The sequence below is a fragment of the Heteronotia binoei genome, chromosome 15, assembly GCF_032191835.1.
Source record: "Heteronotia binoei isolate CCM8104 ecotype False Entrance Well chromosome 15, APGP_CSIRO_Hbin_v1, whole genome shotgun sequence".
Taxonomy (NCBI): domain Eukaryota; kingdom Metazoa; phylum Chordata; class Lepidosauria; order Squamata; family Gekkonidae; genus Heteronotia; species Heteronotia binoei.
Window position 1 is genome coordinate 67,438,966 of NC_083237.1, and position 14,036 is coordinate 67,453,001.

Sequence of the window (14,036 nt, forward strand, 5' to 3'; positions counted from 1 at the left end):
GAGGCATGATGAGGTCTATCAACAGAGGCATAACATCCAAATCACAAGAGGTCATCGTCCTGCTGTACACTGCATTGGTCGGGCTACAGTTGGAGCCTTGTGTGCAGTTCTGGAGGCCTCACTTCAAGAAGGATGTGGGCAGAATCGAGTGGGTGCAGAGGAGAGCCACGAGGATGATCAAGGGCCTGGAGGAAGAACCCTGTGAGGAAAGGCGGAGGGACTTGGGAAGGTTCAGTCTGGAGAAGAGGAGGGGGAGGGGGGACGGGGTTGCTCTCTTGAAGTCATGCCCGGTGTGGGGGAGGAGGCAAACGAGGCAAATGCTTAGGGCTGGTGCTGGGGGCCTCCCCCTGCTGGAGGGCGGTGTGTGTGTGTGGAGCCTGCCTGGGGCAGCAAAACCCCCAGCGCCAGCTCTGCTTGAAGTATTTGAAGAGCTGTCACTTAGAGGAGGGCAGGGAGCTGTTCCTGTTGGCAGCAGAGGAGAGGACTTGTCATAAAGGGTTTAATTAAGGGTGGGAAGGCATTGACTGGCTAGGAGGAAAAACTTTTTAACAGCCAGAGTTGTTCAGCAGTGGAATCAGCTCCCGAGGGAGGTGTTGAGCTCCCCCTCTCTGGCACTCTTGAAGCAGCCGCTGGACGAACCCTGGTCAGGGATGCTCCAGGCTGACCCTGCATTGAGCAGGGGCTGGCCTGGGTGGCCCCTCTGAATTCTATGATTCTACGAAACTTTTTGTTTACTATCCAACTAGGCTGATCTGAGGCTGTTGGCGGAGATCATTGGGGGATGACCAATTGCCCATTTATACTCACTCTCCGTTTCCTATTAATTAGCCATTTTTTGATCCTGAAGAGGACCTGTCCTTTTACTCCATGACTCTCGAGCTTACTAAGGAGCCTTTGATGAGGAACTTTAACAAAAGCTTTCTGGAAGTCAAGATAAACAACATCTATTGGGTCCCCTTTGTCCACATGTTTGTTCACCCCCTCAAAGAACTGTAACAGGTTAGTGAGGCAAGATCTTCTCTTACGGAACCCATGCTGAGTCTTCCTCAATAACTTGTGTTCATCAGTGTGCCTCTGGACGAGCAAGGCCTGCTTGGTTTGGCTAGAGATCCAGCCAGCCGAAGCAGGCCCCAGTCCCTCCCGCCGGTCAAAAAACCAGCAAGCCACCCACTGCCCAAAATCACATAAGAAGTGGAGAAAGGGTGGTGTGGGCTTCTCCAGGGGTTAATGAGGGCTGCTGGGGGCGAGGCAAAGCTCCTGGTGGCTGGCTGGCTGCCCGCTCTCCTCATCCAGGGACTGTTATTCAGCTGCACCTACTGTTCAATGGACAAAGTAGGTGGGGCGGAAGAGGGGGAACTCTCAGAAAGGTTCAGGAGCTGTGCTCCTGTGAGCTCCTGCTGCATCTGAGGCCTGCTTATTATCTACTTTGCTTTCTTTTCTTTGCTGCTTTTCATGAGCTTGCCACCAGTTCTAATTTTAATGCACTGACTTTTAACTCTTTATCTGTTGATTTAAGGTACGCTCATTAGCATATTCCCATATTTAAGGTACGCTCATTAGCATATTCCCATTGTTTTTATGGGGCGCATGGGACACCAATATTTTTGCTTTAGGAGCCCAGCCCAGCTCCACTTCTCCCTGCCCGCCCCCCCCCTTGGTTTCCCACCAGCACCAGAATTTTATGGAATGAATGGCAACAAATATAACACTGAAAAAGATTCCTTCTCCGGGTTTATTGCAGCAACTCCTCAGAGAACTGACTAGTGCTCTGTTCCTGCCTCGGGGAGAGAACTTTTGAGGACAGGGTCAGAATCTCTGTGCAGACCTGTCTGTGACTTCAGCACAAAGCCCCAGCAGAGCCTCTCCTTCCCCCTTCCCTGAGAAACAAGGCAAGAGGAAGGGGCTGTTAGTGCAAGGTATTAGGAGAGAAAGAGAGAGCCTGTCAAGAGGGGCAGAGTCTGCCCTTGATAAGCACCGATGGGTGTTGCTGATAGTGGAGAGGTTCTCTGACGATTCTTCAGGTATCTGGGAAGGGTGGTGGTTGGGTGGGTGGAGGCTAAGAGCATATTCAAATGCATTTGAGCATTCTTGAAAGGATGAGTAGGGAGAGAACTATCCTGGATAAAAGGAATCCATCCAGTTTTCAGCCGGGGTTTGCTTCACTGTTGTTCTTTACTGCAAGCATTTTGGTCTGAGATGTGAGGCGGTGAGAAGGTGATTAAACTACAAATCAAAGAAGCTGCCGTTGTCTGACAGTTATACCACTTCTCAGTGCAAGATAGTGCTGAAACATGTAGAGAGAAGACGGGCACATGCAGCTTAAAATGTCTCAAGTGCCGTGGAACATCTGGCACACCAAAGACTTCATGGAGTGAAATGTAAGGAGATGGAGGCAGATGGGGAGTGGTGGCTACAGAGGGCTTCTGCTCCTGCCTTAAGAGAACAGGCACCTGTTGCTCTTGCCCTGGAGCAGACTGAGGGATGGGAAGTGCTTGGCCAATGGCCTCCGTGGGCAGACAACTGGCCTGGGTGGGCAGTTGGGAGGGTCTCTTGCATGGTGCCAACAGTGAGTTACTTTCTCCTCCACATGGCACTGGCCCAGTCACGAATCTCATGGGTAACCTTTGGGCTTTCTCTCTCATTTCCTCCAAGATCGCAAGTTCCTCATTGCCAACGCCCAGATGGAGAACTGTGCCATCATCTACTGCAACGATGGCTTCTGCGAGATGTTCGGATATTCACGGGTCGAGGTGATGCAGCGCCCCTGCACTTGCGACTTCCTCACTGGGCCTGACACGACACACAACTCCATTGCACAGCTGGCACAAGCGTTGCTGGGATCGGAAGAGTGCAAGCTGGAGATTCTGTACTACAGGAAAGACTGTAAGCCATTTGATATTTCTCAGCTGAGTGCCTGTCCTGATTTATTCCTTCTGCAATTGAAAGATAGTGACCAAAGTCACATTAAAAGGTTTCTTCTCCCCCACATTCCTGCATGCCACATCTGAGGGCAGGTAATGGGGAGCAGAAACAAGGCTCTGGGTGTTTCAAAGAGGGGGAGATACCAGAAGAGGGGTCCTTATTGCAGTTAAGAAGAACCATAGAATCATAGAGTTGGAAGGGACCTCCAGGGTCATCTAGTCCAACCCCCTGCACAATGCAGGAAACTCACAAATACCTCCCCCTACGTTCACAGAGTCAGCATTGCTGTCAGATGACTATCTAGCCTCTATTTAAAAACCTCCATTCAATCACATCTCGGACAGCAGCCTTTGCTTAGAGACATGCCAGGTGTTTTGGAAGTCTCCTTTTAGGCCCCACAGACCAAGAAGGAGTACACGAGGGAAGCAGATGAGGATTATCCTGAGATATTTTTATTAGGCTTTGAAGTTGTTGTTTCTCCAGTGATTAATTAATTAATTAAGCAAGCCTTGTGTAGTGGCTGAAGTGTGAAACCCAGGTTTGAATCCCCAGGCATCCATGGGTGACCATGGGGGCCACCCCCCCCCCCTTGACTTGCCTCCCTCCCAGGGTTGTTGTGGGGATGAAATGAAGGAGAAGAGCCACTTTGGGCCCCCACGGGGGGGGTATAAAAATAAAGGAAATAAACAAGTTACTCATAATGACCCCCCCTGGTGCTCTTGCATTGGGAACAGGATTCCCTCTAAGCTGAGTGAGCGTGAGCTAGCTTACAGATTTGTAGCCTCTACCTCAGACATTTTTGTCTTAGCTCATGAAGGATGACCCCAGAGGACACTCATTGATGCAGGAACTCACAACTTTAATGCCTGTAGCTCACAAAGTAGAATTTTTGCTCACAAGACTCTGCAGTTTATAGGGAACATATAAGCTGCCTTCCTTCCCTCCTTCCTTCCTTCCCTCCTTCCTGCCTTCCTTCCCTCCCTCCTTCCTTCCTTCCCTCCTTCCCTTCTTCCTTCCTTCCTTCCCTCCCTGTTGGCCCTGCCCATGGAGGCTGCCCACAGCTGCCAGCTGCCACAGCCCTTCCTTCCTGATGTTGGTGGCCTTGCAGCATTGCTGTTCCCCAAACACAGCCCGGTCTTTCCTCTAAATCTGCTGGCTTCAGCTGGAGCAGCAGGAGGGAAGGCCTCCGATGGACTTAGTATCACAGTCGCCTGTGGCCTCTTGACTCTTGACTTGACAGCAACTGATAATTCCTTCTGGTTTCCCAGGAATTAATTAACAGAAAACTCTTTTCTTTCCCTTCTGCCTCATTTCGCATTTGCCTTCCTTGTCTGTTGTGGCCTGGTTGGCATTTCCTTTCCTGGGAGAGGTCATGTTCTCCCCAGCTCCCCTGGCCGGGCCGTGGCCGTGCGTGCGTGCGTGGGAGAGAGAGAGAGAGGCTGCCTCATTATTGCCATGTTGTGCTGGGACATCAAAGTAGCTGCTCGCCCTCCCCCAGCTGCTAATCTGGCAGGCATGATGTGCACCAGCCGCACTGAAATGAACAGAAGATGCCCAGGAGGAGAGCTGGGTTGTGGGGGGTTTGGGCATCTCTGCCTTTTCTTGTGGAATTGATGAATCGTTTGCTAATCTGTAGCAAATACATTCCCACTCTCCCCTGCTCCTCGCCCTCCTCTGCTCTGCCCGCCTTTCTGCGCCATCCCTGTCCCTTCCGGATGGAGAGAGGGCTGCCTCCGAAGCGGCAGGAGAAATGGAGGCGCCCCAAAGCTGGGCTGGTGCTGGTGTTAGGCGGCTCCAGCCTGGGGCTCCCACCTGTCTGCCAGCCAGCTCCCCCCTCGTGCCCTCCTTTCATGCCCCCCCCCCGCTTGGCAAGTCCTCCCAGGGCCCATGCGCAGTTCCCTGCTCCACCTGCGCACCTTTCCCCCAACAGCATTGGCCGGTGTTTGCAGCTGCAGGTACCGCTGCCATTGCCACCAGGTGTGCCGTGCCTGCGTGCCACCCCCCCGCCCTTCCTTCCTTCACGAGCCTGGGCTTCTGGGATCACGGGCAAGACAGGTGGGAAGGAAGGGCTGGGGCCAGGCCTGACAGGGCTGCGCTGCATAGTGAGAAACTGTCCTGGGTGGGTTTGCTGGAACTGTCCCTGGTGCTGAAGGCACAGCCCTCCACTGCTCCTTGACTGGCTGCTTAGTCGAGGGCTGCACCAGCCTGACTTCACGAACGGTGCCAAAGCCCAGCACTGCAGGAAGGCCGCAGCTGCACAGGCGGCGGAGAGGAGTGGAGTCCGCTACTCCCCGGCTGTGGCACTTACTCCTATGAAAGTGTTGCCTTAATTAAAAGTCACGATCTCGTTTTCCATCGAAAGCAGCCAGAGAGGTGCCCTGCCACCAGAGGTTCCATTCTGTAAAAAAAGAAAGGACTCCTGTGCGAGGCTGGCTCTCTGGCTGGGAGAGGGGCTTGTTTTCCTGCCCAAAGAGAGGTGAAATGTGAACGAGCCTGGCTGTGGAGGATCTATTGCCTATGGCATTCAAGGGTCCATGGGGCAGGCTTAATCCTCTCTGGAACTGACTTTCCTTGATGCCACGGGGACTTCGACAGGCACCGTTCTCCTGGGATCAGTTATGTAACATGGCCATAGATTTAGCTAGTCTTGCTATGAGACTCTGGAGATTAACCCATAACATAGAAGGCCAAGAGAAACCGAGAGGGAGTGAAAGATTTTACAGTGGTGCCAAGGGATAGATTAATAGCTCCCTTTTTAATATTCCTGTTCCTATGTCCAGCTTCTGGAACCCCCCAGCCTCCCCGGTTATTATGTTAATACTGATGTGACAGATAAATGCTGTGCCCTGGATCCTGCTGAGTAAGGGGGGGGGGGTGAGGTGAGGGAAGAAGGGAGAGAGGGAGGGCAGCTCCACTGTCATGAGAGTTGATGCTATTAAATGCTCAACGCTTGTCCTTTCACCAAGGTCAGGTGAAAGAGGAGGGGGTGGGAACACAATCCGCCTATTTATCCCCCGCCATCCTGGTTGGCTCAGGGGACAGGCAGGGGTGGAGCGTCTCCTCCTGCGATGCTCGTAGCTTTAGGTGGACTCTTCAGAACTGTCCAAGAAGTGAATTGAGGTCAGGAAGCCACATCCCCAATGCCCAGCCAGACTGACAGATGCCTCCCCAGGGCCAGATCCTGTGGTCGACAAAACAGAGCAAGTCAGAGGCTGTTCACGCCACACCTCTTGTCGGCTGCAGTCACCGTGGAGGAGGAAAGGAAGCCCTCCTGGCTGCCTTCTGCCTCCGTCTGCTGGGGCTGGCCCACAGTTGTAGGGCGAGGGGGCAGGAGTTCCCTGGGGGCTGGGGAGGCCAAGTGCCCATCATCCCAAACGCTACGATTCAGGAAGTGGGGCCTGATGACGTCATGGGCTCTTTTGTGCCCTGGGCAAGGCTAGCTGTTTGCACCCACCCACTGCTAACCAACTTCCAAAAATTTTCGGAAAGAGCCCCTCTTGCTTTGCTTGCTCCTTCGCTCTCTCTGCCTTTCATTTGTGCACCTGAGCTCCAGAGGACTGCTGTTTATCAGCCATGGCTCCCTTTCACAATGACCATATTTTCTAAATGTTTAAGATCAGCCCATGGATAAGCCAGGACTGCCGTTAGCACAAACCTGCTTAGTCCAAGCCAAGGAGAGAGTGGCGTTTCGGGTGGAGGCTGCTGCAGGGGAGAGAAGCTAGCCCACTGTGGGGTGAGCAATAGTGAGTTTAGAGTATGGCAACGCACGTCATGTGACCCTTCACTCCAGCCTTTGCTCCACTCTTTGCCCTGCCAAGCAGGAAAGATAAAATGGAAACGGAGCTAGCAGGTGCCTCAAGGGTCATCTCGTCCAACCCCCATAGCAGGAAATTCACAACTACCTTCCCACCCCCCAGCTCCCCCCCTGCTTTGCCCAGAGGAAGGCAAAGAACCCTTCAGCATCCTTGGGCCAGTCTGGCCTGGAGGGAGATGCCTTCCTGGTCCATACATAAGAAAGGGCCATGAGAGCCAAGCTGTGGCTCACCCCTTCCTCTGCTCCTTCGCATCATCTGTCTGTCTGCATTCATAGAGAGTCACTGAATCGGCCCCGGGATGGACAAGGGAAGAGTGCAGTCAGCCACTCTGGGTCCCCACTGGGGAGAAACGTGGGACACGCAGGAAGTAAATCCAATAAAAGATAGCCGAGGGGGAGGGACTAGGGACTGAAACTGGGAACAGCATCCGGAATCAGGGGTGAACCGACTCTGCAGGCGACACCAAATCGTGGCCCCAATAGGGGTGGTCATGATGGACATTGCCCACTCAGCCTGCAGCCGCAGGAAGGAGAACAAACTCTGGACTAAAACAGAAGGATCCGTTATTGCCCAGCCCCCGCTTGGGTCACTCTGCGGCACAGGCACGTTTGGAATACGAAGCACCGTTAGGATCCAGCTGCCAAGGTCCAGGGACCGGTGAGTTCGGGAAGGCCTTGGAAGGAGCAACCAGAACAAGGGGCTGGCGAAAACGACCCATGCGGTGAAGTCCCTGGAGAAATATTTTCTGCTTCTGCATAGACTAGAACTGAAAGAGCACCCAATGAAAGTGACTGTCAGTAAATTCAGACCAGACCAGAGGCTCTGAGCCCCCCTCCCCCCCGGACCCACAGCACCCTTCAATGCTCCAACACTTGCATGCCCTTTCCAGACTCCACTCCCAAATCTCCAGCCATCTATCAACCTGGAGTTGGCAACCGTAGGTGAGTGGTATAAAATGACCACTTCCTCCCCCTGGCTGTCCACAACCCACGACAAGTGGAAAGAGGGGGCTGAATCCAAGGGCTCACCTCCCCCCTCCTCCCGCCTTGCTTTATCACTGCTCCTGCGGCACCCATTGAAAACCACAAGAACAGACCTCTTCATACAGTTAACTTTGCTGTCACTGTAAAAATAAGAACCAGATATTTCACAGCTAAACTGAACCTCCACAGGAAGACCAGTTTCTTAAGTGCCAAATAGGGGAGAGCGTTTTTCTTCATGGGAGCTCCTGAGAGCCGACATGGTGCAGTGGACTCTCACCTGGAGAACTGGGTTGGATTCCCTCCTCCTCCTCCACATGCAGCCAGCGGGGTGACCTGGGGCCCGTCCTGGCTCTCTCCAAACTCCCTCAGCCCACAAGGTGTCCAAACACCAAACTCCTTCAGAGTCCAAACACCAACTCTTCTTCTTCTTCTTCTTCTTCTTCTTCTTCTTCTTCTTCTTCTTCTTCTTCTTCTTCTTCTTCTTCTTCTTCTTCTTCTTCTTCTTCTTCTTCTTCTTCTTCTTCTCCTCCTCCTCCTCCTCCCCCTCCTCCTCCTCCCCCTCCTCCTCCTCCTCCTCCTCCTCCTCCTAATCTGCTGGGAACTGGATGCTAGACCAGGTAGCCCGCCCCCTCGCCCCACCCCGGTCCTGCCCAGCTGGCCTCCAGCAACAGGTGGGCCTCTCTGGGAAGGGAGGTCCAGCAGTGGGAAGATGCCTGGCGGGGCTGCAGCTGCTGCCGCAGAAGAGCCTCCATCTACGGATGGGGAGAGCTACTTGGAGTCAGGCCTTGTGCTGAAGCTCCTGCTGTCTGCTAATCCTGTTCAAGCTACTTGCATAAAGAATCCACCCCTGGAGGTCTGACCGCAGCTGAAAAGGAGGACAGATACCAAGGCAATAAAAGAAACAAGATATGGGAATATACTGCAATGAACAAGTCACCAACGTGGGGGAAGAAGCACTCCAAAGGCTGTTGAAGTGACTGGTGGAGGAAGCCATGCCCCTGGCCAAATGGAGCTGCTGCAGCCAGGCTGTGTCCGCAGGTCAGGCTGTGTTTCCGGGGTCCAGAAGAGAGGGGAAGAGAAGGGGGGAGAAGCGAGGAGTCTGGGGCTTGGAGCAGGGGGCCGAAGGAGAGGGTGGGGTGAGGGAAACTGGAGAGGGAAGGGCCTCCAGCTGAGCCTTTCCATTCAGGGGCCGATGGCTGGGGAGTAGCTGCTCCTCCCTCTGGGGCCCAGAGGGGTCGTGGGGGACTTCAGTGGCCCTGGGGCAAGCCAGGCCGAATGGGCGTGCCAGTGGAACCATCCAAGGCTGCAGGTCCAGTCAGCCTGGCAGCACCAACCAGGAGCACCGACTCACCCACTGCTTCCCCCTGCAAGCCAGCTGCAAGACAGGAAGGGCTGTTGCCCCCGGGGAGGGCACCTGCAGCATACTCCTGGCTGCTGAGGGGCCCCTTGGATGGTGGCCCTTCAGGAAAGGTCCCCGCAGGTCAAATGTCCAGCCCTTCCCAGCCGGGCCTGAGGGAGGACAGCTCCTGGCTAACTGCACGGGTCACCCTGCGGGTCGCCTTGTGAACAGGCCCCACCCAGGAGAACCGCAAGAGGCTCTCGATGTCGGAAGCCTGAGAAAAAGGGATACAAATAGAAACCTGATGCAAATGAGTAGAACTCTGCTATAGTCAACTCGAGAATTTTGAAAGCTGCAATGGATCACAATCATGAATTGTCAAATCAGGAAACAACTTCCTACGCGAAAGTGAGCCCGAGATGTAGCGCCTTCGCTCCGTGTGACGCCATGTGCCAGACAGCAGGTCGAAAGCTGTGATGATGTGAACCTCAGCGACAAGGAAATGCAACCCAGACGGGAAGGAGCAGAGCAGGGCAGGCCGGTAGACACAAAATGGCCCCGACTGCCTAAGCAGGTTTACTCATGAGTCAGTCCCATGAAATTCCCTGGGAAGTGTCTTGGCTTGTTCGTTTCAAGCCACCTCCCCACCCCCACCCCCAGGCAGCTTCCAAGAGGGTCCTTTGGAAGGGAGGGGGAGAAAAGGAGGAAGGGAGAAAGAAATATTATTCTTGCTGCCTGTAGAAGAGCCTGGCCTTTTGGCAACTGGTGGGTAGTGAAAACTTGCCAGTCATTTCCCCATTTCCCTCCACAGCGTCCTGACTGGGAAGGGAAGGGAAGGGAAGGGTAGGGGGGGCTTCTGCTGGCTCTCCAGGGAAAGGGGTGAAGGGCTTAGAGGCAAAGAGCAGCCACTCCTTTTGCAGGCACAGCGGGTGGGGCCATACAGGGCAAGGGGGCTCTGTGTCACCCACAGGCCTTGCAGCTGCAGCAGCCTCCTGGGTTCCAGGCATTCCACAGCCGCATCCCAGAAAGCACCGGGCAGCTGCTCTCTCCCTTGGCGGTTTGTGCAAAGTGGTCGTGAGGCCTAATGTGCCCTGGCTCGCTTCCCAGAAGTGATGGCTACCCGGAAGTGAAGCAAGCCATCTTGTCAGTGTTTCCCCCCAAAGTGACGTCATGGAACTTGTGATGCATTGTGCAGGGGTTTGACTAGATGACCCTGGAGGTCCCTTCCAACTCTAGAGTTCTGTGATGCCATGTTTCCCCTTGTGGCCCTGCTGCTGCCACCCCTTCAGCTCTTGACGGTTGCCAGGCCTGGCCTGGTGACCAACCCAGAAAGAGAGAGAGGGAGGGGGGAGAGGGGAGCCACCTGCTGCGTCTCTTGAGCAATGGGTGTCCTGGGCTGTGGCTTGTGGCTGCAGGCTCTGTCAGGATCCTGCACTGAACTGGAATTGGAGGGGGGGGGAGGTTTGAGATCCATGGGAATGTTCCAAGGCCTGAGGCCTGAGACCTGCTTCTCCCTTGTAGCTAACCCTTCTAGTTGCTCCTGGGAAGGGTTTAGAAAATATTGGGCAGACTATTGGCCAGAAGGGCTGGAGAACTTTCCTTCCCGGGCAAATCTAAGACATTTGGCGCTTTTTGTTTAATGAATAATTTATTCTGAAGGAACACGCTAGAGGCTGTTCTACCCCCAACATGTCCTCTGCACTTGGCTGCCAGAATGTGTTCAGGGTGCCCTCCCAGACTCCCACCTGACCTCCAGACTACAGAGGTTAGTTCCCCTGAAGAGAATGGCTGCTGCGGAAGGTGGACTCTGCGGCACGCCAAGCACAGAGCAGGAGAAATGGACTGAAGGCCAGAGGCTGCCTGGGTATGTGGAGGGGGAGGGAGCTCTGCTGTTGGCTGCTGACCTCCCGCAGACCTTCAGAGGGGATCCCCCCCCCCTTTACTCTGAGTAAAACCTGAAGAGGGGTAGGTTGAGTGGAACATAGTTGGGTAGCAGCAACCACTTACACCAGCACAGATATTTAGAATCAAAGGGTTAGTGTGACATACAGAACGCAGGTATACAGTGAGGTAGGGGTGGGTGGGTCTGTAAAGGGACTTCCAGCAGCCCAGTGTGTGTTTCTGGGTAAGAGAGGGGCAGAGGGGGTTGGCTGCAGGATGCCGAGCCCCCTTGAGGCCTCCCGCTCCCCTCCAAGCACTAAGTGGGGTGGTCCCTGCCCAGCTTCCAAGATCTGATGGGACTGGGCTGGCCTGGGCCATCCAGGGGAGGTACCAGTGATGGGAAAGAAATTAACATTCAAACATTGAATCTGAGTGCGGAGAGGAGTGACCTCACAGGAAAGGGAGGAATTGCAAGAGTTGTCGTTTGACCTGGATGTAGCACAGGAGGTGACATCATCACTTCCCTGTGACATCATCATCTTCCCTGATGAGCTGTATTCCTCCTCTCAACATCACACTCCTCAGACACCATTACAAACTTGCAGGAATTTCACAAGGCCGAGCTGGCAGTTCGAGATTTGCTTCTCCATGAAAATGCTTTGTACCGAAAATGCTCCATGGAAATGTGTTGACTAAGGGGTCTTAGTGGATCATTCACTGAAAATGAGTCAGCAGTGTGATGCAGTGGCTAAAAAGGCCAATGCAATTTTGGGCTGTATCAACAGAAGTATAGAGTCCAAATAACATGAAGTGATTATATCGCTTTACTCTGCTCTGGTTAGACCTCACCTAGAGTATGGTGTTAGGTCTGGAGCACCACAATGTAAGAAGTATATAGAAAACCTGGAACATGTCCAGAGGAGGGCAATGAAGATGGTGAGGGGTCTGGAGACCAAGTCCTATGAGGAAAGGTTGAAGGAGCTGGGGATGTTTAGCCCGGAGAGGAGGTGGCTGAGAGGTGATAGGATCACTATCTTCAAGTACTTGAAGGGCTGTCATACAGAGGATGGTGCAGAGTTGTTTTCTGGTGTCCCAGAAGGTTGGACCAGAACCAAGAGGTTGAAATTAAATCAGAAGAACTTCCTGTCAGTTGGAATGGTTTCTCATTGGAACAGGCTTCCTCGGGAGGTGATGGGTTCTCCCTCTTTGGAGGTTTTCAAACAGAGGCTTAACTGGCCATCTGACAGCGACGCTGATTCTGTGGATTAGGCAGCTCATGGGAGGGAGGGCAGGAGGGGCTGCATCAGTGCTGAGTTCTCGTGGCCCCTTCTTACACGCCCAGGGAAATGCTGGTTGCCACTTTGGGGTCAGGCAGCAATTCTTGTCCAGGCCAGTTTGGCCAGGGACCCTGGAGGACTTTTTTTTTTTTTGCCATCTTCTGGGCATGGAAGAAGGGTCACTAGGTTTGTGGGGGTATTTGTGAGTTTCCTGCATTGTGCAGGGGGTTGGACTAGATGACCCTGGAGGTACCTTCCCATCCATTCTTCTATTCCATAGAATAGATGCTATGATTCTATTATTTGTGTGGGTGTGAACAGTTTTTTTTCTGAGATGGTTTTAGAGATTGAAAACCAGTTAAAACTGGAACTTTGCTAAGAACAAGATGTCCTGGGCAGAGCAGAGGTGCCCGGAGGAAGGGGATGTGGTCTGCCATTCAGTATTTGCCTCCTCTGGCCCTTGGAAACACCAGTGAGACCCCTTCAAGCTCCTAAGCAATTAGCAGAAACTTTCTGTGAGTCTCTCTGTTTTTCTACATGAGTTAGGAGAACTAAAATCTTGCTCTTTGCAATAAAATGACTGAAATGCCTGCCATTTTGTCCAGGCTCCTGGCCTTTGTGTCCTGAGCCCTGCTCCACACAGCCTGGCAGCGGGGGGCAGGGAGGGTGGCGGCATGGGGAGTGCCCTTGGCGGCGATGTGGTGGCACTTGAGGGGAGAGAAGCTGGAAGTGATGTCATGCCTCTCTAGGAATTACAGGAAACTCTATGATAAAACCATACAGTTTCTGGCAATTCTTAAAAAGGACTGAGAACTTCCCCCTCTAAATGGCCTGGTGGTGTTTCCTTATTTTTGGAAAGTTGCCAATGAACATATATGAAGATATGAAGCTGCCTTATACTGAATCAGACCCTTGGTCCATCCAAGTCAGTATTGTCTACTCAGACTGGCAGCGGCTCTCCAGGGTTTCAAGCTAAGTTTTTTCACACCTATTTGCCTGGACCCTTTTAGTTGGAGATGCCAGGGATTGAACCTGGGACCTTCTGCTTCCCAAGCAGATGCTTTACCACTGAGCCACCGTCCCTCCCAAGACTTCAGACGTCATGGGAGGCATTCAGACTGCTTCTGCCTTCAGGGAACCCTTTTTGTGCCGATTTGTCTGCCAAGGAATCCGTGCAGATCAGCCACACACTGAACTCTGGGGTGCCACAGAGGCCTTCTGAGCAGGGCCTGGTGGGAAGACGCAGCTCCCCTGGAGCCGCCATGTTGCCCAGCAGACATTGACCAGCAGCCATGGAGGTTGGATCTTCTGAGACATGCCCTCCCCCAGTCACAGGACTTTGCACTTATTTCATGTTTTCTTGGAACTGGACAGGTGCCCTGGCACAGCAGCAGTAGCAGCACCCCCTGCCCAAGTTAGAGCAGTTCCTCAGTGGAAGAGGCTTCCTCCCTGGGAGGTGGTGGGCTCTCCTTTCTTGGAGGTTTTTCAACAGAGGCTAGATGGCCATCTGACAGCGATGAAGATCCTGTGAATGTAGGGGGAGGGGTTTGTGAGTTTCCTGCCTTGTGCAGGGGGTTGGGCTAGATGACCCTGGAGGTCCCTTCCAACTCTAGGATTCTAAGTGGTGCCAGCCTGGGCTCCCTTGCCCTTGGCACATGGCTGCTGCCGTGGGAAGAAGGGGAAGGCCTGCTGCCAGGGAGCCCTTGGAACCAGACCTGCTCCGGGGGTGTCCTCTGAGGAACTCCTCCTCAGGTGCTCCCCTGGGGCTTGGTGGGGAAGGTTGTCACAGGGGAAGATTTGCTTCCTCTTCTTGGGGAAG

The 14,036-nt window shown here is 53.6% G+C and overlaps 1 protein-coding gene across 1 annotated transcript in view; it reads left to right on the forward strand.

Annotated features, from left to right (window-relative positions):
- KCNH6 (potassium voltage-gated channel subfamily H member 6) overlaps positions 1–14,036 on the forward strand; it is a 91,409-nt gene that overhangs the window by 23,414 nt on the left and 53,959 nt on the right. Inside the window, exon 2 of the mRNA XM_060256246.1 lies at positions 2,653–2,883. Coding sequence (XP_060112229.1) covers positions 2,653–2,883 — 231 coding nt within the window. The remainder of the gene's footprint in view (positions 1–2,652; positions 2,884–14,036) is intronic.